The 27,962-nt window shown below is 44.9% G+C and overlaps 1 protein-coding gene across 2 annotated transcripts in view; it reads right to left on the bottom strand.

The window, feature by feature from the left end:
• The window catches only part of ILKAP (ILK associated serine/threonine phosphatase), a 50,989-nt gene that overhangs the window by 21,991 nt on the left and 1,036 nt on the right, over positions 1 to 27,962 (bottom strand). Inside the window, exons 2-3 of one of the 2 annotated variants that reach the window (XM_082251950.1) lie at positions 13,611 to 13,733; positions 6,886 to 7,003 (exon numbers count right to left, since the gene is read on the bottom strand). In XM_082251950.1, coding sequence (XP_082108076.1) covers positions 6,886 to 7,003; positions 13,611 to 13,733 — 241 coding nt within the window. The remainder of the gene's footprint in view (positions 1 to 6,885; positions 7,004 to 13,610; positions 13,734 to 27,962) is intronic. The other variant, XM_082251951.1, reaches the window with a different exon arrangement.

Below are 27,962 nucleotides of genomic sequence, written 5' to 3'. Positions count from 1 at the left end.
CTCTGGAGACAGTTGAAGATTTGAGGGAAAAAATCTGCTCTCCGGCCGAGAGAGAAACTCGATCTTGTAACCAGATCGAACGATTTCCAGAACCCATCTGTCCCGCACACGGGCCAACCAGGGCTGAAGAAAACCGAGCAAGCGTCCCCCCACCCCAAAACTGGGTGAGGGCGCCCCTTCAGGCCGAACTGTTATGGGCTGCAGGTCCGGATTGGCCGGACTTCTGTTTTCCAGACCAGGGCTTCTTCTGAGAGCCTTGGCCTTTGAACGGTTTGCCCTTGTAGTGCGGCCGAAAGGCACGAAAGGACCCCTGAGGGGGCCGAAAATTAGCATGCTTCTTCCCAGAAGCCCCCTTAGCCTTGGGGAAATGGGGCAAGAGAGTGCTCATACCCCCGGTGATCCCCTTAATCAACACATCCAGGGACTCCCCAAAAAGGCGAGACCCATCATAAGGCAGATTGGCTAAGGTCTTACGTGAAGATTGGTCCACCGACCAACATTTCAACCAAACCAGGCGGCGAGACAACACCGCCACGCTGTGCACACGTGCAGCCAACGGAATCAGGTCCAGGTCCGCATCACACAGATACATGACACCCTGGTGGATCTGATCCACCATATCCAGGGTCGCCGCCGAGGCCGAATCGGCCACTAGGACGCGCCTAAGCATCTGCGTCCAACTTGCGATCGCCTGGGCCGCCATGAGAGAAGCAAACAGAGCCTTAAGCATAGAACCCGTAACAGAATAAGTATGACGGGCAAGAGACTCCAGTCTCCTATCCGTGGCATCACGGAAAACAGGGGAACCCTCTGCAGGAATCGCAGTGGCTTTGTTCAAAACCGCAATTGCATGATCCACTGGCGGAGGCACACACCACCGTTCATCAGTGGCAGGCGAGAAAGGATAACGCAGCTTGAATTTACTTGGTACCGCAAAAGGCTTGCGCAGATCGCGCCATTGATCCTTAACAGCGCGCTGAAAATCAGCATTGCAGGGAAAAACCTGCGGCGTCCTGCGTTTCCTCTGCGTCCCATAAGCCGCCAAGGCAGCGGGGGGACACACTTCGTCCTGCAAACGTAGCGTCTGCTTAATGGAAGCAATCAACTCATCCATGATTGCAAGCTCTTCAGGCGAGCCAGGGGGAGAATTATCAACCCCCTCAACTTCAGCCTCTACCTCAGACCCCACTAGATCAAGAGAGGAGCGGGACCCCGATAAGGAGGTCCCTGCCAGAACAGCCCCATCACCTTCACCCTCAGAATCAGAGGACAGAGCAACTCTGGGCCGTTTAGTAGATTGAGCAGCCACCAGCATTTGCACCTGGGCAGCAAGGCCAGCCACAATAGTGGCTAAATCCCCCCCTGGGGGGGAAACAGCGGTCCCCTGGCTTTCCACCAATACTGTAGGAAACTTGCCCTCCTGAGAATCCATTGCCCCTGTAATGCCAGACAACCAAGGGTTAACTGCCCCCTTTTAGCAAGCGCGGCAAGCGCAGCCCACCGCACCACACTCAGGCACAATGAGACCCCCACAGGGAATATACAAACTGAATACAGGCAATGGATAGCAAGAACAGACGGATAAAACCTGAGGAGACCCCGCTGCTGCTGCTGCCTCGATCGGTGTTCCTGGAAAGAGGAAGTGATGCTGCCAGGGCGCTCTATGTAAGCCTATGGAGGCTACAAGAAAATGGCCGCCGTGCATGTAAACCATGCGGCCGGAGCGGGCGCCGGAAAAATGGCGTCGTTTGGCGCCGAAAACGCCGCTCCACAGTGCATAAAAACACACACATTACATCCCAATATAAGGATACATGTTAGATCGCCGCAGCGATCGCTGTATATGCCCAAACATGCCAAGAAAAAACATGCCCCACAGCACACAGCTTCTCACACTGCCCAGCCTGACACACACAGTGTCATACAGCTCCCCCCCCCCCCCTTGCAGCCCACAGCATGCAGCCGAGAGATAGGGAGACAAGCAGTGTGATTAAAGGCAGGTTACACAGTCCCAGACTGAGACCCCCCCAGACAGACAGGTCCCCACATAAATACACTTACCTCACATGGCGTGGGGAACCCACACAGGCGAACAAGCCGCTGCACATGAGGCAGGGAGAGTCGCAATTCAAGACGCACACAATGGAGGTTAAGAAACCGCACAGCGTCCGGTGAGGTAGCCACCTCACCAATCATCCCTGCACCGAACAGGGATGGGTCGTTCACTGTGCCAGGAGCGTTACCTGGCTGAACGCTCGATGGCAGACTGGGAAGCCACTGACCCACGACCTGCGACCAGGGGGATCAGCCCGAGACCCAGTCCGCATGATCCTCTTCGTCCGAAGAACTAACTAATGCTGACAAAAATAACAGCTAAGTAAAGATAGAGAGAAAACTCAAACAAAATATTAAAAAGAAGAAAGAGTCTGGGACAGAAAGTCCCAGCACAGAGAGAGCCAGCCACTCCTGACAAGCTAGACATTAAAACTGAGATATGGTTGCAGGAAGTAGGAGGGTATTGACTGAGGGGACCACCCCTTGAGGGTGGGATATGTTAAAGCTTTATTGTTAACATATTCTGTTGCCTAGCTACTCCTTCGGAGCAAAGTCTAATACCCATATGTGACGAATATGAAGAGGCGGCGACTGTCGGAGGACGTAAGAGAAAATAATTTTACGGTAAGACAAAAATCCAGTTTTCTCTTTCGTTCATTAATGCACACAGCTCCATATTTTCTTGACCGATAGGAAGTCCCAAAGCAGTGTCAACATGAAGGGTTTGGAAAAACACATCAATGCACATAATTCCCAAAAAGGGCTTAACATAGCCAACCAGGTAAACCAGGAGCTCAACCAGGAACGTCTGGAGCTCAACCAGGAACGTCTGGAGCTCACCAACCAGAAAGAATACAAGAGGTAGGAACTTCTGCAACAGCAGCCTTCAAAACTTTGCGGCCGAACGCAGCATCGGCAGATGCGAGTATATCCACCTAGTAAAACTTGGTGAATGTATGCACAGACAACCATTTGGCCGCCTTGCACACCCAAACCACTGACGTCCGATGACGGAAGGCCCAAGAGGCACTAAGCGCCCGTGTAGAATGCGCCTTAACAGGGAAATGAGGAGCCTGACCCTTAATGAAATCGGCCTGCTCCACCGTCTGCCTGATCCATCTAGAAATGGTCACAGACGGGGCCTGCCTTTTACGAGATCCATCCACAAGGACAAAGAATCCATTTTTCAAATCGACTCAGTTGCCGCCAGGTACACCCTGATTGCCCGAACCACATCCAGGGAATGCAAAGCAATTTCTTTAGGATGTTTCGGCTTAGGGCACAAGGAATGCAACACAATGTCTTCATGCAAGTGGAAACCCGAGACGACCTTTGGAAGAAATGACTAAAAGGGACGTAGCACCACTTTGTATCTGTGAACCACCAGGTAAGGTAAGTAATAGCCACCAAAAAAGCTACGTTCTGTGACAAAGTAAGCAGAGGAAGTTTACAAATATTTTCAAAAAGCGGTCTTTGAAGAACCGACAGTACCAAATTGAGGTCCCACGGAGGTACCAGAGACCTTACTGGAGGAGCCAAGTTGTGAACCCCCTGGACGAAAGTGTGAACTAAAGAATTTGTAGCCAATGGCCATTGGAAACAAATTTCCAAGGCAGAAATATGGCCCTTGATGGTGCCCAGAGCCAAATGTTTATTTACACCTTGCTGTAGAAACTCCAGCAGATGTGACACCGAAAAGGAACGTGGAGAAACCCCCCCCCCCCCCGAGACTCACACCAAGAAATGTACGCCCCCCAAACTCTATGATATACCTTCCCAGAAGTCGATTTTCTAGCTTTTAACAGTGTAGGGATAACCAAATCCGACAACCCTCCATCAGTACCTGGCTTTTAATAGCCAGGCCGTTAAAGCCAGCAACCGTAAAGCAGGATGGAAGATCGGCCCTTGAGACAAAAAATCTTCTCTGAGAGGGAGTCTCAGAGAAACATCGGCTACCAGCCTTACAAGGCCTGCGTACCAAGACTGTTGGGGGCATTCTGGACCAACTAGAATGACTGGAAGCCCTTCTGCCTCGATTCTGTGCAGAGGCTGTAGTGGAGGAAAAACGTAAAATTAGACAATACTGACCCCCAAGGAGCCACTAGAGCGTTGGCGTCCAAAGAATCCCGAGATCTTGCCACAAACCTCTGAACCTTCCGGTTGAGACAAGAGGCAAACAGGTCCACATCCGGTGTCCCCCACCAGAGACACAGTTGTTGAAACACTTCTGGGTGAAGAGACCACTTGCCCGGCACCAACGCCTGTCCACTAAGGTAGTCCGCCTGCCAATTTTCCACCCCTGGAATGTGCACAGACTGGGAAGACCACAAGGCTAGGATATCCAGTGCGTCGCCCAGTCCGGCAGTTGATTGTAGTTCTCACAGGAACAGAAAATAATAAAAGAAGAAGAAAATCAATTTAGAAAGGAAAAAAAAAAAGCCAGGACCACAGATCCCATCAGGAAACCAGGCCCTTACTCCTGACTAGGCAGAAAAAAACTGAAGTCCTATAGCAGGAAAAGGGAAGTATACCACCTAGGACTGCCCTAGGGGCATATTCAAGTTTTGTTTCAACCTAGTCCTACTCCTATGGAGAGCAGCATAACCCATTGGTCAAAAAGATATGGATCGGTATTAGTCAATGAACGAAAGAGAAATTCCATTTAAAAAGAAAAAAATCCTAGGACCAGAGATCCCAGCAAGGAACTAGGTCCTTACTCGGGAGTATATCCCCTGGGACTGCCCCATGGGCATGGTAAAGCTTTTTCCTGCCTTGTTTGCTACTCCTGTAGGGGGCAGCATAACCCAGTGGTTAAGAAGCTTCTGGATCTGTGTCTGTTAATGAAGAGAAAATCTAGTTTCTTCATAAATTTAAGCCAATATGTATTCTGCAACATTTATTTGGTAAAAAAAATATCAAGAAGCATATATTGATTGGTTTGCACAAATGTTATATTGTCTACAAACTATGGGATACATTTATGGAATTTTTAATTTTTTACTAGTAATGGTGGTGATCAGCGACTTATAACAGGACTGCGATATTGCGGCGAACAAATTGGACACTTGACACTTTTTTTGGGAACCAGTGACGCCAATACAGTGACCACTGCTAAAATATGCACAGTCACTGTACTAATGACACTGGTTGGGAAGCCCGAGGTGGTGTCCGGTTGTGAGAAATGATGTCCCACAGGTGTGCAGAACTCATTATCTTTATGTTCCTTGATGGTGTGTCTGTGCAAATTCCTCCTTGTTCGCAACTTCTGTCCTGTTTCACCATTGTAAGATCCTTTGCTACATCTTTTGCATTGGATGGGTTAAAAAACATTACTGGAGGTGCAGTAGTACGATCCTGGGATATTGAAGGTCCCTTTTGGGTGTGTGAAACTTTTAGATGGATTGATTTGGTTACACACTTTGCAGCTTTTTTTTATTGCAGGGTTTGCTTCCATTATTTGTGACTTCATAATCAGAATGAATTTTTCTGCTGATTAGCTTATGCCTGTGGGACATCATTTCTTCCAACCAGACCACACTATAGAAGATCTGAATGGTTTATGGTTTAACTCTTAAAAATGGAACTTTCAGACTATTCGGGAAAGAAAAACGTTTCAAAAACGTTTGAACTTAGAATGATAATGCTATTTAACACAAAAATAATGGTCTAAATGTGAACCTCAGCTTCCAAAATCACCACCTCTATGACTTACTTCATGCCCGTCCCCACTCCAATTCCATAGCCCACTCTCTGCCTTATCTCTCCAGCTATCCAAGCTTATTTACCTTTGCTGTGTACATTTATTGTGGGTTTTTGTTTTTCTCTTAGAAACTGCCTTGTTAACACTGCTAAAATGTTGTGCACTGGTACTGCTGGGACCTTAATGAAGTAGACATATCCTGAAAGCCTGTCCTGAAAAGGGTTTGTGCAAATAAAAAAGTATCACGGAGAGTACTCAGTTGTTTCTGTCACAAGTGCACTAGTACGGCTACAATCACCTCAAGTGAAATATTGATGTGTAATCAAATCAGAAAACCCAAATGTATAAAAAAAAGTGGCTGCATGAGTTGTATAACTTTTTTTGTATACCTTAACAGACTAATACTTGTTGGGTAATTGTGCAATTGTAGAGAATGTGGATATATGCTATTGTCACTTCCTTCCTTTTCTATCTAGATAGGAGACAAACTGATGCTGAAAATATTTTGTGTTTAACAGTAGGATCTTTCAACAGTCAGAAGTGCTCATTATTACACTTTATAAACCTACACTGCCCACTTCTAGACTAGTCACTTCAGCCACATCTCGATGGGATGGTCTTTGGTCCCTCTACAGCACGCATGTTTTTTTTTTACATGTATTTTGCATGTTTCAACCAGTTCCTAATTTAACTTTCTCTATTGCTCTCAATGGTCGCCAGGACTCAGCTTGGCATGTATTATATTAATTTTAACAGAAAGCAATACACTTGCCTTCTGTTTACCTCTTCTAGTTTTCTCTATGTGCTTTTTTAGACTGGTCTCCTTTCTCAGTGGTTGTAAACAGGGCAACATCTAGACAGTTAAAACAAGACACACCAATGTGAACAGTTTGATGTGGCATGGAACTGTGGAGCACTTCAAATGAGTTACAAGTGCACTTTCCAATTCTTATTTAGTAGAAATAGAATTTTTGTGGCAGGCATAAGGGATGGCAACACATTTAAAAATCAACTGCAAGCATAACCTGAAAACAGATGTCACCTAATCTCAGGCTGTAGACTGATAAAAGATAGAAAATTTGACGTATTCAGGTCACCGGGAACCCACAGCTGGCTTAATAGCTACTTACACGTCAGTTGGCATAGCCTGGCATTCCTTGGTAAGGTCATAGCATATGGTATGTGCATCCTGCAGCTCTTCCCGCTCTCCCCGTCGTTCAGCTACATGAGCTTTTAAAGCCAAGATTCCTAAACAGAAGTACAAACACAGCATTATTCAAGCAAACAACCAAAGAGCATACATAATTACAGAAAACAAGATGTTAAAGGATAAGTCCACCCTAAAACTAAAATCCCTGCTTCTATAGATCTCCACGTTCTAACACTAACCTATCTAGCTCTGTAAAGAAGAAATCAGTATACATACCTATTTTGAAGCCGATTAGACCCGATCTCATGCTGAGCTGTCAGCCGCGGCTTCGCTGTGGAGGCGGTTGCAGAAGACACAGCCGACAATGGAAGCCCCATAGTAACTCCATGAGTGACGTAACAGCCCATTCCTTTCACAGCCGTTGTTGGCCGTGTTCTCTGCAGAGCTTCCACCTAGAGATTGGGTTGGATCAGCTTCAAAAAAGGTAAGCATAATAATTTCTTCTTTACAGGGCTAGATAGGTTAGTGTTAGAACGTGGAGATCTATAGATGCAGGGATTTTAGTTTTAGGGTGGACTTCTCCTTTAATTATTCCTATACTAAATATGACAGATAAACTTCAATTTGCGTGAAATACGTTTTCTTTAATCAATAACCTTAGTGTGTCGCGTTATACCACAAGCGATGATGTGCACTGTGAAGGGAGAAAAGCCGGTGTGTTGCAATGACGCTTCGTACTATTGAGTTTTTCCAAATATATTGAAATGTCACAAATTCACATTTCATGCATCCTTATTCACAGCAGTTGGTTGTGATGCAGTGAAGTGTGTTGCAACATGCTGCAATGAAAAAAAAATTAACATGCCCTACTTTTTCCAGCGCAAACAACTGCTTTGCATTGCTCTGGGCAGGACAGCAGGTGAACTCAAAACATTTACAAAATAAAAAAGGCAAAAAATCTCAGTAGTAAGAGCAAAAAATGCAGAAAAGGTATTGGTTCTCCAATGATCTAGCAACAAGCAAAAAACATTTTGCTTTATGACCTTAATCTCTTCCTATGGATCCCCCCCTTTCCTTTCCCTACAGCAGGTTCCAATACACTGATACTATGGCTTTCCTGCACCCCCCCCCCTCTTTTTAGTGAAGGGGTCCGCTTATCCAAAAGGTACCCTTATAGGCCCTTCTAAGATGCCCTTCACACTGATCAGTTTTTGATGCACATTTGGGGTTTAAAAAGTTGAAGATGAATGCATGAAATATATATCCCCTAAAATTCTATGGAACTCTTGGCACTGCAGGTGCATTGCACTTTGAAAAGCCCAGCAAGATGCATCTTTGGCGCAGTTTTTCAAAAGCACCTTCCACTGTAAAGCAAAGGAAGGCATCAAAAGCGGATGAAAGGGCCTGCTGTCCATAGCTCAAAGCTCATGCAGTGCACCAGTGGGTGAATCTGCACATAAACTCACCAGAACCATAAATCTTGAACCTGCAGGATTAGCCTCAAACCTGTTCAGCACACACTACAATTATGTTTTTCTAATCTACAGAAGGCTTTTAAGAGGTTGTGGGTTGCCTCCTAGTGGAAGAAATTGTACTGAACACATGTCAATTATATGCTCACAAGTGCTAGTTTACAATATAAAACCAGATATATAAACTCAAACTTGATGGTATAGTACTTTGTTCCAGCAAAACTAAGAACAAATGTAAAGCAGAATAACCAAATTCCAAATAATACACCCCTTTATGCACTTTTATTCGAGGGAAACAGACTAGAGGTAGTACAGAGACATGCCTCATTTATATTCAACCAGTGAGTTGAACAAAAAAAAAAAAAAGACTTGATTCGATGTGGAGATGGGCGAATCCTCCCCACTGAGCTATTGTATTCTGAGAGTGGGGAGACAGAGTACACTGATCAAAGCTGCCGGCTATAGCCAATGGTGCTGATTGAGCAGGGACAATCTGACAGGGCAACTGTACAAAAGTAGATTGGTAGATCAACTTCTGGACAACCTCTCCGCCCATACATGGATCAAAATGCATCCAGTCCCTGCTGAAGCAGTTGAGTTTGGAACTAGGTATGGCCAGCTGAAGGCTTTCTATAGCATCCTCTGCTGGGACTATAAAAATCTTCAGCAATACACTCCACTAGAGCAACTTACCCTGAAATGCAATCTAATGACCATTTCTGGGCATGGTAGGTCAAAACAAAGCAGTGTGTGTTTGCACAAAAATGAGACACACATAGAGCAGTGTTTCTTAACCTTTTTTCAGTCAAGGCACCCCTTAATTTATGGATAATTTCGAGGCACCTTTTAAAAAAAAATTTTGGACAGTCTTGAGGCACCCCACCATTCTAAAATGTAAAACCTATTTTAATAGTTTTATATAATGCAGGAACATCCACAAGTCCCAGTAGGACACCCAACATTCGAAGCAATTTATTCTTCCAAAAGCGAATACACTTTAGCAAACTGGTACTGACTAGTACTCCAAAGCTTCTCCATCACTCAGCTAATGTGACCCCACTGCTGATGGAGAGAAGCAGGGGGAAGGTCAAACGAGCATGCTATGCAGGCGACGGATATCCTCCTTACCAACTGATGATGCCATTGGGTGTTAGAACACTGGCAGCTAGCAGGTTGTTATTTGTGCGCAATGAAAACCTGTGACTTATGGCGCTTTTCCACTGCATGGAGCCGAACGGTTCGGCACGCTTTTGCGCTTTTCCACTGCATGGTACCGCATGTTACGGTGTTGGAACGGTTCGGTACGGCGGTGCTTTTCCACTACATGGAACCGAATGGTACGGCCCGCTTAAACAGTACCACCTCAGTTGTGGTTCCAAGAGGGCCGTACCGGTACCATATCCCACAATCCTTTGCATGCAGCCTTGACTGTTTTTCACTACTAGCCACTGATTGGTCAGAGAATCGTTGTTATCCCACCCACTTTACTTTAGTGGAAAAGCAAACCGTACCAACACCGTACCATGCGGTACCATGCAGTGGAAAACCAAACAGAGCCGAGCCGGTACTTGCAGTGGAAAAGTGCCATTAGTGCAACTAAAAGGCAGCCTTAATCCACACGCTGGCTTGTATACAATTTTTAGGCAATTTTTAGGCATTTTGCCAAGGCAACCCTTAAGAAACCTCTGGGCACCCTGGTTGAAAAAGGCTGACATAGATAAAAGAGCGGAATAGAAAACTGTTCACTATGCAGATATACTTTAGGTTTTTCATACCAATAAAGAGAGAGAGAAGCAGAGAATACCCTACTTTTCCCCAACAGTTTTTTTTATGTCTGATGGAAGACATTTATTTCACATCTTTGGAGGCAGTAGGATACGTGAACATGTAACTACATTGTCAGTTGTCACTTAATTCAGTTAATCAATTCTATATTTCTGAATCAATACATAATAGATGATCAATCAATAGATGATTGAAGTCTGCACAGCTTTGCACCAAGCAACCGATAACCCCCTCCAGGAGTTCATGTCGTCATCCACCCACCTCTCTATCTCTACCAAAGGAAGCTTTGTTATTCAAAAAATACAAAACTCCACTCAACCTGTCTAAATTTTGTTCGAGGTGTGGGATGGGATTGGGAAGTTCTTATCCCATTGCCAAAACACAGCATTCTATACCGTATTTAGCAGAGGCTACATACAGTTTAGGGTAAGTTCACACTAGCGTCATTTAAGATGTGACTTGAGCCACACAGAATTGCAAGTCAATGGAAATCACATTGTTTTCAATGGTGCCCGTTCACATCAATGCAACTCAGCATGGTGCGATTTTAGAAAAGGTTCCTATACTAGTTTGTTGCGTTTCCAGCACAAATATTAACCCAGCCTTATACAGTGCTACCAGCTGCTACATCACTTAGTGAAGGTAATAGTTAATTTGACCTGATTGTACCAAACAACCCATTTAAACTTCACTAAAAGCTAGAGATCAGCTTTAATTTTTTCCTGAGACACTGACAAGCACAAAGTTCAGTAAAGTCAGAAATTTTAATCTTACACCTATTTATTGTCAATGGCTTAGAAAAAGCATAGAAAACACTGGATCACCTTGACGGCCAGGTGATTAACATTTTTTTATAAGGAAGCATCAGCAACGGTAGCCACCAAAATCACACACTGCGGATTTCGTTTAAAGGCCCGTACACACGATAAGAAAATCTGAAGGGAAGTTTCGTCCGACGACCGATCTGCTGATTTTCGGATTGCTAGTATGGTGCTTTTGACAGCCGACTCCGACTTTTAGGCCGACAAATTCCTGATGTGCAGGCTATATAATTTTTGTCGTCCGTCAAAACAACGTCCGATTTTCGTCTCATTAGTACAGATTTCGACGGAAAAAAAATCTTAAGAGCAAGACTAGGCATGCTCAGAGACGAAAGAACACATACAAAGCAATCCAACACATGACATCACTTCTGAAATAGAATTCTGTCATACGGGAAAATTCGTATGAAAATAACCTCTTCACTTTCCACATCAGACTAGCATGCCACAAAAAACGGATGACAGATCGTTCGATAATCTGATCATGTGTACGGGGCTTTATTCTCATCCAAAAACTCATCCCTCTTTTTCATGAAAAGGCACCATAAATTGCTTCCAAAAGGAAACACAGGCCTGCTGCAGCTGGATGCAGCACTACATAATTTTTCCATGCAAGTACAATGGCCTTAGATTAAAGTGATTGTAAAGTCTTATCTTTTAAATAACAAACATGTTATACTTACCTCCTCTGTGCAGTAGCTTTGCACAGAGCAGCCTGGATTCTCCTCTTCTCAGGTCCCTCGTTGCTGCTCCTAGCCCCTCCCTCCTGTCGAGTGCCCCCACAGCAAGCTGCTTGCTGTGGGGGCACAGACACATAGACACAGACACATAGCTGCCGTTCAGCCCTACCCCCTCTCACTTCTGATTAGCTAACTGACTTTGATTGACAGCTGTGGGAGCCAATGGCATAGAATGCATTAAGATAAAAAAAACCTTCAGACTTTACAACTCCTTTAAGAAATGACTTCTTAAGGTTGGTATAGTCAGTAGCAAACCAGTCAATGACAAGAAAGGAAAAATAGGAGTGCCTCCATGTACCTATGCTTTTCTTTAAATAAATAATTAAATAGGACTCTGTAGCCTAGGCTTAGGCTGTATTCAGAGTCTTTATCTCTCACAGCTATAAATATGCTTTATCCACAACTGACAAAAGTCTGACCTTTAGTGGCATGTAGAAGCTCCGGCTTTTGACAACTACATTTTGTGGTGGGCCTTATATCAATTTGGAGTGAACTCAATACCCTGTGTGAAGGATTCAGCTAAGATCCAGGGTCTTCCCCTGGAAAAAAATTTCCTGCTCTGCATACACAAAAGAAAACAAGATGCAAATCTTTAAATAAATGTCCTTTCACACAAACGATCCGATCAGATCCGCCTGTCAGTTTTTTAGGCGGATCTGATCGAAACCTCCATGCATCCCTATGGGGCAGCGGATGTCAGCGGAGACATGTCCGCTGACATCCGCAACCGATCCGTGAAATCCAGACAGATGGAAACCCTATAAACAGGCAGTCCGCTCTCATCCGATTCCCCCATAGAGAGCAGCAGGGCTCTGACACCTCCCTCTCCGCACACAGAGCGTCACCTGCCTGCTCAGCGGGGATCAGTGTATCGATTCCCCCACTGAGCAGCACAGAGTGAGCCGACGGAGGCAGACCGTGTTGAAAGGAGCCTAAGGGAAATCCCTTTTTGAACAGTTGTCACCAGAACAAAATGTCTCCAATTTAAAACCTCCCCTCCATTCCTGTTCTGATAATCACAATTCTGGATTTTCCCTTCACTTCTGGTAGCAAGGATCATCAGGACATATAGAGGAAGTGAATCTACCTAGGGGGAACACAGACCTAACAGAGGTTCTAATCCTTGTGTACTCTTTTCAAAAATAAAATACAATTATGGTTTTAGATATAATTTAGGCATTTACATAAAGCTGATCAGGGAAATGGATTAAAATAAATAAAAAACGACCCTTGCAGTGGTGCTTACGCCCCCCCCCCCCCCACATCTGCACTGCGAAGATTAAATGCTTGTTTCTGCTTAGTGTACCAGTAAAAAGCACATTTACTTACATCTATGAAGGTCCTCATTTAGGCAGGTCATGCTATATCCAGCAGAAATTCTGAACTGCAGAAGTGGCTTGGACAAGCTGCAAAACCCCCTCAACATTACAGAACAAGTCAGGTTACATGAGAATACCACTAGACACATTTACTTAGCTTATCTCTCACTTCCACAGGTTCCTCCTTCCAAGCGACCATTCTCCCAAAGCCTCTTCTCTGCACTCGGACCAGTGGTTGCAACTGTTATGTCACACATATGATACAAGACCATCAGTCCTGAAATGTAAGTGAGGACGCCCAGGGTCTGTCCACAACCCAGAGCTCAGACTGCTGGGATAGCTAAAGATAAGCTAATTAAAGCTACTTTTTACTGGTATCCTATGCTAAAATCTAGCACTTAAACCTTTGGAGGAGCCTTCCTACAGGGGTAGTTATATCATATTTCAGCTTTATTGATTGCATAATGATGTAGCACCCAATCTGACTGTAATTGTGTGATTGACAAACACAGATAAGGCAGCCATTTTGACACACAGACTCCATGTGCAGTTTAAGTTGTGTGAAAACCTTTACAAACTTTCTTTTCCTGGTGTTTGCCCTCAGACGTGTCGAAGTCACTGGTTTCTGCTTTGCGTTTGGCACTGGCGCTGCCATTTGGAGATCCTTTGTCAGGAGAGGGTCCAGCTGGGGCTGAAAAACATTGATTACATTAATGCACAACCTCTTAGCTGGGTTACAAAATACAATTTTGATATTTCAATACATATGTTTGATGTAACTGACTTAAAGTATAAAAGGCAAAACTTTTAGATCCCCTGTCAGTTATTATTGCTGTCTGTGCCCCCGTTAAGGAGATTCTCCCTCTCCATTTGTCTACCATTATTATTGAAAGTGAAAATAAAAGAAATCACCCAAATTTTGGATTGTCCCCAGAAAAGTAATAGGGGGAATCCTCCAATGGGGACACTAGTTCTTGTGACCTGGGGGTCCCCAAGGAATTACCTTCATTTACAGGGATTTCGAAATCCTCACTTCCCGTTTGGTTATGGGACAGAAAGTAAAGATAAATCTCTGAAATGGGACGCAGATGGTGAAAAGAAATCTGATAGGGTTATAACCCTCCCTTACTCTATCCAAAATTAAAAAAAAGAAACAAGTTTTGCCTATAGTTCTACTTTAAAGCATATCTGAACAACAAAACAAGAACGTAATACATTGTAGCTTACCAGACCTTCTATGCAGTGACTGCATTTGTTTCTTTCAAGCCCCCCCCCCCCTTTACTTTCACCTGGTGATCCTGCCGATAACACTAAGGCCCCTTTCACACAGGTGGACCGTTCAGATCCACCTGTCAGTTTTTTTGGCGGATCTGAACGGTCACCCCATGCATCCCTATGGGGCATCGGATGTCAGCGCTGACATCCGATAAATCTGGACGGATGGAAACCCTATTTTCCATCCGTCCAGCGGAACAGATCAGATGAGAACAGACAGATGGTCTGTTTACATCCGATTCCCCCATAGAGATGCATGGGGACCTGACAGCTCTGTCTCTGCACACAGCACGGAGACACAGCTGTCATCCTCCTGCTCAGCGGGGGATCGGCGGATAGATCCCCCACTGAGAAAAACAGAATCCTTCTGATGGACTCTGTGTGTGAAAGGGCCCTAACACTTGTTTCTCCACTGCTGGACTTGTCTGGCCTTGCCCATCTCCTTTATATGGTAGATTGATGGAATTTGTAGTTTCCACAAAAAAGAGAACATGGTTAGCGCTTTCTTTTTAGCTCACAGGACATGACAACGACTTGGCACTTTCTGTACTTGTTGAAGATGTTTTTAGCCTCAAATCTTTTGCAGCCACCACATCCAAGAACTGGAAAACTGCAATATATTATTTTTGTTTGGGGGGTGCTTAGGTTTGTATTGTGGAGATTTTTTATTATTACAGGTACTTCTATATCGCTATAAATTTACGCATCGATTTACACATATATTGTACATTTACATTGGTTCCTGCTCTCAAGGAACTCACAATCTAAGGTCCCAAACTCACAAGCATACATACACATTCTAGGGCCAATCAACCTTCTAGAATGTCTTTGAAGTGTGCGAGGAAACCAGAGTACCGGAGAAAATCCATGCTGGCACAGGGAGAACAGGCAAACTCCAGGTAGGTAGTGTCCTGGTTGGGATGAAAACTAGGGATGCACCGAAATGAAAATTTTGGGCCGAAACCGAAAATGCAGGATGCCCTTGGCCGAAAACCGAAACCGAAAATGACTTTTTCCCCCAAAAATTTTTTAAAATGGATAGAACAGGGGCATACACCAAAAACAGGCAGGCGTACACCTGTCGCTGCCACCCTGTCACAGTATATGTACTGTGACGGGTTGGCAAGAGGTTAATTTAATTACCAATGGTATTTGTATTATGCAGCATGAGGGGGTTAATGTATTGTCACTGCTGGTCACTCATCTATTAGTGACTGACCAGTGGCAGGTAATTAACCCCTTTGTGCTGCATTAGTGCAACCAGTATCAGTGTTAATTAACACTGGTTGCACTGATACTGGTTGCACTAATGCAGCACAAAGGGGTTAATTACCTGCCACTGGTCAGTCACTAATAGATGAGTGACCAGCAGTGACAATACATTAACCCCTCATGCTTCATAATACAAATATCATTGGTAAGCTGCCTCAGCTCTCCCCCCCCCCCCCCCCCACTGCCTCAGCTACCCCTCCTCGGGTGTCCTTCATTCAAAAGTCCCGCCTCTGGCCGGGGACACCGCCTCTCAATGACGTCCCTACTACTCTGTGCATTAGTGAATGGACATACCAGGCGGGAGGGCGGGGCGAGCGGCCGCTATAGATATTACTATGTGATCCTTCCCTGTGCATCCCTGTCAGCCTGTCAGTGTCAACTATGTGTGAATGAGAACAGAACTGACCTAACACCGGGCGGGGGGGGCGGGGTGAGCGGCCGCTATAGATATTACTATGTGATCCATCCCTGTGCATCCCTGTCAACTATGTGTGAATGAGAACAGAACAGAACTGACCTGACACCGGGCGGGGGGAGCGGCCGCTATTAGCTGTAACTATGTGAGCGCTTCACTTCCTTGTCAGCGGAGATACATGCCTGTCAGGGAAGTGAAACGCTCACATAGTTACAGCTAATAGCGGCCGCTCCCCCCGCCCGGTGTCAGGTCAGTTCTGTTCTGTTCTCATTCACACATAGTTGACAGGCTTACAGGGATGCACAGGGATGGATCACATAGTAATATCTATAGCGGCCGCTCGCCCCGCCCGGTGTTAGGTCAGTTCTGTTCTCATTCACACATAGTTGACAGGCTTACAGGGATGCACAGGGATGGATCACATAGTAATATCTATAGCGGCCGCTCGCCCCGCCCGGTGTTAGGTCAGTTCTGTTCTCATTCACACATAGTTGACACTGACAGGCTGACAGGGATGCACAGGGAAGGATCACATAGTAATATCTATAGCGGCCACTCGCCCCGCCCTCCCGCCTGGTATGTCCATTCACTAATGCACAGAGTAGTAGGGACGTCATTGAGAGGCGGACGGCCGGCCAGAGGCGGGACTTTTAAAGCCTGCCCTGCGCTGCGCCCTCCTCCTTCTCCACGGCGGCCATTATTTTCGGCAATGTTAACCCATTATCGGCCGAAATGAGATAGGCTATAGACCACTATGCTGCCCAGAATCAATTTATTTTCTGTACTGGTGAGAATTCAGTTACTAGGAGAGAAGATTTTGGGATGCAGGTTAACTTGGAATTTCAAAAAAAGTAACATGAAATTGAGTTCTATGGTCACAGCACTTTCATTTTAGAACACCAGCATTGTAATAAAACAATAGTTATTTTTGACAACCCAAAAAAAACTTGGTTCTAAATAATTCAAGAGATGCCTGCTGGCTAACTAATTCCACAACCTTTTGCTTTACCTACATGCTCAGTTGAACAGAGCCTGCATTCAAACAGATGCTGTCACTGATTGGGGATTCTAACAGCTACAGGTGCTGTAGATGGCAATGCAAAAATTGAACTAAACCCTCCTCTCCTTTACAGCCAAGGAAGCTGCCATCTTAAGCCCCGTACACACGTACCGATCGTCGGCCGACCGATCGGCCGTCTTTTGTACCTGGGCTGTCGTGTCCGCTGAAAACTGCAAAAGACTGCACACGAATTTTGTCCGCCGACTGCAGAAGTGATATAATGTGATGGTTAACTTTCCCTGTGTTTTTTCTTTTCTGAGCATGCCCAGTCTTGCAAATCTGCTGTCTGTCGGCCGAATTCTGTACTGACTGGCGAACAATCGGCCGTTCTGGTGTCGGCATACAAAAATTTTAATGCTTGCACGACAGATTCTGTTTGGCCGAAAGTGCGCTGTCGGTTGTCGGAAGCATCATACTAACAAGCTGAAAATCGGCCGAAACTGTTCGGTACGTGTGTACGGGCCTTTAGCCTCTGATCTGCAGTTTTTATGGTGCTATACATGCTCAGCTATGACACCATCCATTTGATGGCTTGACAGTTCAGTTGAGAGCTAACATAAGCAAACTTGTAACTACAATGGCTATCATTCATGACAAACTATGAAAGGAACCATTTTGGGAAACTGTTAAAATTGATGGGTTTAGTTTTGTTTTCAAGCAGAACTAAATATATAATTGAAATAATTCTAAGCAGGCAGCTGTTTATTGCAGAAAACATGTCTCTTCTACTATAAGAGGCGTTCACACCATTCAAAACACAGTCCATAAAAAGTAAATGACACCACAAATAAAGGTTGCAAATGCAGTGTGTTTGTCTGCACCAGATTTCACGGTAAAAACTACCATGCGATCCGGCTGCAGTGCATTTCTAAAAGTAGTGTATGCACTACTTTTGATGTGGTGCGATTTTAGCCCATTCAGAATGAATGGGCTTAAATTGCACCGCACAGGAATGCACAGTGTGTTACTGTGCAGTGTGCGGGCATGGTGTGAACCAGCCCTAAGACACTTACCTGCCTGCTCACAGTTTTACTTCCCAAAAAAACAGATGCATTGTGTATGTGAGTGAATCCCAGACACACTGTCAATTTCAGTGTAACTTACCTCCTTCAGCTGTATACAGCAGGTTTCTGTGTCTATGACGCCACTCCTCCTGGCTGAATTTCAAAGTTCCCTAACTTCCTGTTTCCTTCCTTTTTCAGTCCTGATACTAAATGTCCCATGATCCTTAGAACCTTTGTAGTTTCAAGCTGGGCTATGGGAGTCACTTGTACCAAATCTTGGAGCTGCTGTGGGTGGGTCCCAGGGTTACCGTGGGTGTTTCTGGGCCTTCATATGGGTGGCGAAAGGTGTAAATCTGTCATACCTCCTCCGGTGTCATTCCGGTCTTGCAGAATGACAAAGAATAATGGCTTACTGCAAGACTACAGAGAAGGGCTACGGGAGGGTTATTATGAAGGGGTTTCCTTCATATGTAAATGGCCTATGGGAGGGCAGGACTCACCCTGTTTACACTGGTTGGAATATTTAACTGGGCAGGATTTAATTCTAATTGTGAATCATTCAGTCCTACCCAGCAGCAGCACAGCTAGCTTTCAGCTGTGTATGAAGGGGTTTCCTTTTTGAATAATGCGGTGATCTGTGAGGCGGGACTTGGGAGGTTTGGACTCTTCCTGTAGGTGTGACTGGGCAGGACTGAATACTAATTAGGATGTATTGATTTCCATTTATCATCAGACTACAAAGGGGAGTGCTTTAGGCTCTAGCTGCTGCAGGAAGTAGATGTGGAAGGGACAGAGTCTATCAGCAGAATATACAGAGTGTAACATGGTACAAAGACAACTAAATCCAGAATATCAGGGGATCACCAAAAAACAGAGCAACATGGTACAGAGGTGTGGATCTTTGCTGGGAAAATTCACTCTATTCAGTTCTAGTGAAAATAAAGTTATAATTTAGATTTTAGTTTTATTTGTCAGACCATCAAAAATGGCTGGTGTAGGCTAAGATGGCAACTTCCTTGGCTGTAAAGGATAGGAGGGTTTAATTCTGCTTTAAATGATCATGGATGGGTTCAACAGCTGACCATCTGTATCCAGTGTATTGGGAGAGTCTACATGGATTTGATGTTTGATATGTGAGCTTTTTTGCCTTCTTTGCTCCATTCTTTCAGGTAACTGCCTACACCCTTCCCTGCAACACATAAGCCACTTTGCCTGCCTTGCTGTAACCATCAGTAACTGCCTGCAACACAAAAACCACTTTGCCTGCCTCGCTGTAACCATCAGTAACTGCCTGCAACACAAAAGCCGCTTTGCCTGCCTCGCTGTAACCATCAGTAACTGCCTGCAACACAAAAACCACTTTGCCTGCCTCACTGTAACCCATCAGTAACTGCCTGCAACACAAAAGCCGCTTTGCCTGCCTAGCTGTAACCATCAGTAACTGCCTGCAACACAAAAACCACTTTGCCTGCCTCGCTGTAACCCATCAGTAACTGCCTGCAACACAAAAACCACTTTGCCTGCCTCGCTGTAACCCATCAGTAACTGCTTGCAACACAAAAAACACTTTGCCTGCCTTGCTGTAACCATCAGTAACTGCCTGCAACACAAAAACCACTTTGCCTGCCTCGCTGTAACCATCAGTAACTGCCTGCAACACAAAAGCCGCTTTGCCTGCCTCGCTGTAACCATCAGTAACTGCCTGCAACACAAAAACCACTTTGCCTGCCTCGCTGTAACCCATCAGTAACTGCCTGCAACACAAAAACCACTTTGCCTGCCTCGCTGTAACCCATCAGTAACTGCCTGCAACACAAAAAACACTTTGCCTGCCTTGCTGTAACCATCAGTAACTGCCTGCAACACAAAAACCACTTTGCCTGCCTCGCTGTAACCATCAGTAACTGCCTGCAACACAAAAGCCGCTTTGCCTGCCTCGCTGTAACCATCAGTAACTGCCTGCAACACAAAAACCACTTTGCCTGCCTCGCTGTAACCATCAGTAACTGCCTGCAACACAAAAACCGCTTTGCCTGCCTCGCTGTAACCATTAGTAACTGCCTGCAACACAAAAACCACTTTGACTGCCTCGCTGTAACCATCAGTAACTGCCTGCAACACAAAAGCCACTTTGCCTGCCTGCAATCCACACCTGCCTCGCTGTAACCATTGGTAACCACTGACTAAGCTCTTCTCTTAAACACTGGGCTACATTGCATGACTGAACTCAACTTTTGCCTCGCTAAGACTTAGAAACTGCTGTTTATACTTGTCTTTTTGGAAGTTACACTTACTTTTTTATTGTGCTGCCTTGACCAAGATCAAACACCTAGCCTTACTTTTGCCCTCTCAATATTACTGCACTTATCACCCCCTGCCCATTCTAAGCCCACACAATGTCACCACTGCCACTTCATTGCAACACCTGCCCTTGTATATATTCCTCTTCCACCATACCGCCCTCACCCTCCTACTACTCCTAATGTCTGGGGATAATGCCCCAAACCCTGGCCCTCCTCCAGCTAACTCTCACCCGCAGAATTGGCATTCTACCTTCTCCGTTTTAAAGCGTCCCCATCCCCACATGCTCCCATGCAATGGTAAACGCATGCATCAGTCCTGCACGTGCGCAAACAGCTACCGTCCCACAGTTGGGAGGTATCCCCGTGAATGTCGTGGCCAGTAATTCTAGCACCTGAGCTAAAGTGGTAACCTGTAGAGGCTTTTAAAGCATTGCCTATGGATAGTAAAATGTACGCCGTTTGTCGCTGTTACTCAAACGTGCCCAATGTGTTTTGGGGTTCTAAGTAATTTTCAAGCAAAAAAAAATACAGATTTTTACATGTAAAGAAAAGGTGCAAGAAAAGGCCTGCTTTTTCTAACTACTTCCAGCCCAAGCCATTTCTGGCATTCCTCTCCTACATGCAAAAATCCTAATTTTTTTTGCTAGAAAATTACTCAGAACCCCCGAACATTATATATATTTTTTAGCAGAGATCCTAGGGAATCAAATAGTGGGACTTGCAACTTTTCATATCACACGGTTTTTGAGCAGCACTTTTTCGAACATGTTTAAAAAAAGAAAAAAAAAAAAAATACTAAAGTTGGCCCATTTTTTCTATAATGTGAAAGATATTACGCCGAATAAATAGATACCTGTTAGGCTTTAAAATTGCGCACAGTCGTGGAATGAAGCTAAATTTGATACTTTAAAATACCCATAGACTACGCTCTTTTTTTTTTTTACAGGTTACCAGTTTAGCGATAGAGGAGATCTAGTGCTAGAATTATTGCTCTCGCTCTAATGTTTGCGGCGATACCTCATATGTGTGGTTTGAATGCTGTTGGGCGCGACGTGCGTATGTGTTCGCTTCTGCATGTAAGCACATGGGGACAGGGATGCTTTATTTTTTATTTTTAAACTTTCCCTTGATTTTATATTTTTTACCACTTTTATTTCTATTACAAAGACATAGGACATGACAGGTCTTCGTCTTTACAGAAAGATCTGAGCTCTAGAAGTCCCCAGATCTCTCTTCTAGGCTGGAAAGCCTGAGATAAAAAAAAAAATGCGATCTTTGCCTTTCTAGCTAAAAACACGGCAGTGTTCACATCTGCCGGCACTGAAAGTGACGTCACAGAGATTGCCAAGGACCCTCTGGCAATCCCCTCCCTCCACCTGTAGAAACAATAAAGCATGAACAGCCGCTAGGATTGTTCTTACATTGCAGGGAATCGCCGGCAAAAAGGAATGATATCTGAATGCCAGCAGCTGCAGGCATCATTCAGATATCTCCACTTAAAATCCAGGACGTCATATGACGTCCTGCGGACAGGAAGTGATTGAGTGTCCCTTCACTCCCCATACCTACTATTCCGAATATGAATACCCCTCTTTCTTTCACAAATAAAAAAAAAATGTACACATTTATTTCCCTGCATGCAGCCCCACTTTGGAATTTCTCATTTATCACCTAGCTGAAAATGGTGAAGCCTAAAAGCTCCAAAGGCCTCTTTGGATAAACAGATTACACATCCCAGGATGCTGTAGGTCAGCAGTTGAAAACGCTATGCAAAGCTGGTGGTCTCTTCCTGGTTCTCGCAGCCGGTCTCCTGATGTGTTGTGGGGTGCCTGACCAGGGAAGAGAATCAGAAAGAGACATCCAGCTTCTGAGGTGATAAGAGCACCAGACCCAGTGAGAGCGGTGGTTCACTACAGAACACCCCCAAATTGGCTGAGAGTATGATTATTGAGCATAAATCAGCAAATCAGGTAACAGGGGAAAGGAGAAAACACAAAACAGGGAGGTGACAAATAATCCTCTTTAATACAGTTTTATTGAAGACATTGTAGACGGCCAGTGTGCTTATAATGGTAGCCCATGAATTCTTCTCCAGGGAGAATCTGCTGAATGTGAAGCACAATGCAACACTGTTATATCTCATTATCTGGGTGTAGATTCCATCAACCCCCCCCCCCCTTCCTCCACCACCACAGGGCTATTATTATATCACCCAGGAGCACCCTTCCCCCTCTCTCCTTATAGTGTTCTTATAATGCTGACACACATCTCCATTATCTATAGAGCGGGTTCATTTGGAACTAAAGTTTTGCTGTATGAAACAGCGAGCAGGTCGGCTTCTATTGCATAAGAGGCATGCACTGTCTCTTCAGCAATGAAATGCCCCTACCTGCCTACTCAATCTATGCTTGAAACTAGGCTTATAGGGCAGTACCAGTCTCTGAGTGCAGGGATGACTGGCTCCTGTGCCAGTCAATGAAAAGGCCAAAAACTGGCACTCAAAAGATGCTTGTGAGGGACCACTGGATAGATAAATATTCATCCTTTCGTTCTGTCTTAAAATGGAGCTTTAGTCAGAAAATGAAGTCCTGCTAGATGACTTCAGGCTGGCCCCTTTTGCAGGTATAGCTATGTAAAACATTAAAAATAAGTGTCTATTCAGTTTAAGATGCAGTAATACACTCTCACCCTGCTCTGCACATGCTCAGTTGCTCTCTATTTTTAGACATTGCCAAAGTTGTAGAGGCCGATCTGCTGACAACCTTAAAAGATAAGTTCACCTTTTAGAAAAAAAATAATAAATGCACATTTTTTTTTGCAGGTAAAAAAAAAACAAAAAAACGTGCATTATTTTTTTTTTCTTTTGGAGCCTGTAAAGCATTGCACCAGCAATCAGAAGATCGCTGGTGCCATGCAGGTCTCTTGCAGACCTGTCAGTATATCGGTGTACCCATACAGACAGGCAGATTCATGGACAGGAACAAACCAAGCCACGTGGTAGTTCATTGAGAACTACAAGCCAACAACCGAAAAGGATTTCAGGGCTTGTAGTTGATTCACACACAGAACTGTGTGAATGAATGACACAGCCGTGTGGGCGGAGCCTCGCACAGCCAGGCATGGAAACTTCTCCCTGTACTGCCAGGCATGGAAACTTCTCCCTGTACTGCTGCCACAGGGAGAAGGGGCAGCGGACAGCGGCTGAAGCATTGGGAATGTTACATGTTCCACCCTAAAAACGGGGGGAACATTTCACATGTTCCCAAAGGTGAACTTATCCTTTAAAGCAAATATTACACCCTCCTATGCGTTACAGTCAAGGAAGCTGCCATCTTAGTTTCTGTTTGATCCACAACTGCCATGGTATTGTACGTGTGATCAGTTATGACACCAGCCATTTGATGGTTTGTCAGTTTGGTCGAGGACACAAGCAAATGTGACAGTTAGCAGTCCCGCCATTCCTGTTTTTTTTTAAATTGTTAAAGTGGCACTTTACCCATAACAACTAAAAAAAAAAAATTATGTTCTTTAGCAAGGAAAGTCCAAATTAAAAAATATGCTACCAAAATTAGTGTTCTGTAAATTGCTTCCAGCATTGCTACTGTTTTGTGCTTGCTGGAGGCTGCCATTTTGCTGAAGCCCAGAGCCCCTGAACAGCAGTAAAATAGCGGAACTAAACCCATCTATTCAACGGTTTAAAATTAATTGTTACTTCCTGAAATGCTGGGATATTTGCTTGTGTCCTCAACTAAATTGTCAAACCATCAAATGTCTAGTGTCATAACTGATTACATGTGCAGCATCATGGCAGTTGTAGATCAAACAGAAGCAGCTTCCTTGGCTATAAAGGATAGGAGGGTTTTTTAAGAATAAGTTCACCTTTGGGAACATGTTACATGTTCCACGCAATCCTTAGTGGCGGTTGGCTTGTAGTTCTCAAAGAACTACCAGGGCGCTGTGGAGCACTGTGGTAGTTCATTGAGTCTTCATGTCAGGAAGTATTGGCTTGGGATGTATGGGTAAGCCAATACAAACTATGCAGAAGACCTGCATGGCATCAGCGATCTGCTGATCACTGGTGCAATGCTTTCCAGGATCCTGCAACAAAAAATAATAAATGCTCTTTTTTTTTGTAGCACCCTCCTAGTTAGGTACGTACTAGGTAAAGCATATATTGCTCCTGCTGCTTATCAGGGGAGCCTGATCTATTAGGTTGCCTGTCATGTGTTTCCAGTTGTGATTTACTTGGTCTGAGGGAGTGTCCCCACTGTATCCAAAGAGGGAGCTTGTTGGACAGTGGAGGAAACCCAGCCAGTGACACATTAGCTTTTATGGGAGTCCCAGTGGGAGGGTATTCTTGCAATGCATCCTGGGATTGCTCATAAAAGCAGAGGGGGCATGTGACAGGGTGTCTTTGGCGGGAAGCAGAGTCCCAGGAGGAGGTAGACGGCTGTCTCTCCTCCTGCAGTGTGTAAGGAAGGTTTTATGCCTAGTGAACCAGGTGTGGAGCTGAGCTGCAGAGGATCCGGTGTAATTGGCAGTGGAGCTGCTGGCAGAGTCTCTTGGGAAAAACAGTGTCCGTGAGTACTGAGGGACCTGCCAAAGGGTCTGGCCCAGGAAGGGGGACCACTCCAGTGAAGTCATTGGGATCAAGGAGCTAGCTCACACGGAGAGTATTACAGTAAAGGGGGTGCCATGTACAAAGCCCTGAAGAATAGGAACAAAAGGGGGTGCCAGGAAGTGTGTTCTGCAGTACAGTACAGCTTATCTAAAGAGGTTCATTTATCACTACTTCATCGCTAACCCAGGGGAACCCATCACCAGAAGCTCCCTAGGGAGTAGTGCTACATTTTTAAAGTGAACTTATCCTTTAAAGTGATTGTGAAGTTGTGTTTTTTTTTTTTTTTTAAATAACAAACATATCATACTTACCCCTCCCCTGTGCAGTGGTTTTGCACAGGGCAGCCTGGATCCTCCTCTTCTTGGGTCCCTGACTGAAGCGCCTGGCCCATTTCTCCTGGTAAATGCCCCCACAGAAGCAGTTTGCTATGGGGGCATCCGAGCCGAGCTGCAGGTCCGTGTGTCCATTCAGACATGGAGCTGCCATTTGGCTCCGCTCCCTCTCTCTCCTGATTAATTGACTTTGATTGACAGCAGTGGGAGCCAATGGTGCCACTGCTGTGTCTCAGCGTATCAGGAGGGAAAGTCCCAGACAGCTGAGGGATTTATGGACATCGCTGGATAGAGATGGGGCTCAGGTAAGTATTAGGGGGTGCTGGAGAGGCTGCTACACACAGAAGGCGTTTTATCTTAATGCATTAGGATAAAAAAAACTTCTGCCTTTACAACTCCTTTAAGGCTGTCAGCAGATCGGCCTCTACAAACTCGGCAGTGCTTAAAAATGGAGACTGAGCATGTGCAGAGCAGGGTGACAGTGTATTACTGGATATTTATTGTTTTATTTAGCAAACCTGCAAAAGGGACCAGCCTGAATTTATCTAGCAGGACTTAATTTTCTGACTAAAGTTCCACTTTAAATCGACAGGTTTAGTTCCGCCTCACGATTTACTCCTGTTCAGGGACTCTGGGCTTCAACAAAATGGCAGCCTCCAGGAAGAAGAAAACAGGAGCAATGCTGGAGGCAATTTACGGCACACACTCATTTTGGTAGTGTACTTATTAATGGAGAATTTATGTTCCGTGCTAAAGAACATTTTTTTTTTATCTAGTGGTTATGGGTAAAGTTCACTTTAAGGCCTTTTGCACAAGGGATGCCTAAAAATGCCAAGTGTTTAGGCATTCCAGCATTTTTCTTTAACAATCTAAACGCAGGCCATTTTTTAGTATGGGCCTGTGCATTCAGGTGCGTAAACTTGCATTGTATATAGATAAGAAAAAAAAAAATCTGCATTGCCGGTCAGTATTTTTATGTGCAAATAACCCCAGACGTGTGCACTGCCTGATGTTTGACTGATGTACCTGCAAGCGCTATACAGCCCATCAGCACGTTTCTCTGCCAGAAATATCTGAACTTCATACATCAGTGTAGTGTGCAAGTATTGCTTTAGGCCCCTTGCACACGGTACGAATGTATGAGCATCAGAAATTCCTGGCAGAAAAAGCATGAAGGCAGGCTGTATATCATTTGCACGTATTTGTGAGTATGCACACGTATTCTTCTAACTTTATTTTAATGAAGGAAGTGTGGCACATGCGCCTAATTTTCAGTATGCACACGTATTCTTCTAGCTTTAAAGCGTAGGTCCAGGCAAAACCTAATTATCGCTAAACCTGCTCTCTGCCACATTCTAAACCTAATCTAACTCTGTAAAGCAAATAAAAATTGCTGTACCTACCGATTTTGCAGCCAATCCGATCTTCAGTGACGGAAGCTCTGTGCAGTAGAGCAGTGGTCCTCAACTCCGGTCCCACTAACAGGCCAGGTTTGAAAGATAACTAAATTACATCACAGGTGATCTCATTTGCTGCTCAGTGATTGCAGTATTCTAGTCTGCATTTCCCCAAGGTAATACTTAAAATCTGGCCTGTTAGTGGGCCCCACGAGGACCACTGCAGTAGAGGACAGACAACGGCTTTGAAATGGCTGGGAAGTGACGTCACCCATAGACTTACTATAGGGCTTCCTTTGTCGGCTGCCTCCACACTGAAGCCACAGCTGATGCTGGGACTGGACCGGATCAGCTGTAAAATAGGTAAGTACAGTGATTTTTGCTTTACAGGGTTAGCTAGATTAGGTTTAGAATGTGGCACAGAGCAGGTTTAGCGATAATTAGGTTTTGCCTGGACTTTTACTTTAAAGAAGGAAGTGTGGCACATGCGCGTATTTACAAGCATGCACATTCTTTTAGCTTCATTTATATGAAGACAGCGTGGAACGTGCTTGTATTTGCAAGTATGCACACCTATACTTTTACCTTTATTTTAATGAAGAAAAATGTGGCACATGCGTGCATTTGTGAGTATTCACACGTATTCTTCTAGTTTTATTTTAACCACTTGCTGACCAGTCACGTTGACTGTACTGCGGCAAAGTGGCTCGATTCCGTCCAGCGATGTAGTACTACGTCGCTGGACTCCTCCCCTTCTGGGCGAGGCTCGATCCCGCTGTTTTCAGTCACAGCAGGAGTCGGGCCAGGGGAGGAGCGGCGGTGATCACCGCCGCCCTTCCCCGATCGTCAGGGAATCGAGTGTGGAGATCCGCCCGCTTGTGTAAACAAAGCGGGCGGATCTCTGAAGCGACAGGCAGGGTCAGATTGCAGGGTTCAGCATAGCTGAACCTGCGATCTGTCCCTGTGTCACTCAGTCACCTCCCCCCACACACGTTAGTAAGCACCAGGCATACATTAACCCCTCCCTCTCCAATAAAATTAACCCCTTCCCTGCCAGTGTCATCTTTACAGTAACAGTGCATATTTATAGCACTGCTTACTATAGAAATGTCACTGGTACCCCCAAAAAAGTGTCAAAAATGTCAGTCAAGGGTCCGATCTGTCTGCCGCAATGTCGCAGTCCCGCAAAAAAAAAAAAAAAAAAAAATCGCAGATCGCCGCCATTACTCGTTAAAAAAAAA

The sequence above is a fragment of the Pelophylax lessonae genome, assembly GCF_965119305.1.
Source record: "Pelophylax lessonae genome assembly, chromosome: 3".
In the NCBI taxonomy this organism is placed as follows: Eukaryota; Metazoa; Chordata; class Amphibia; order Anura; family Ranidae; genus Pelophylax; species Pelophylax lessonae.
Note: the sequence above shows the minus strand (reverse complement) of the source record. Positions and strands in the feature narration are given on the sequence as shown.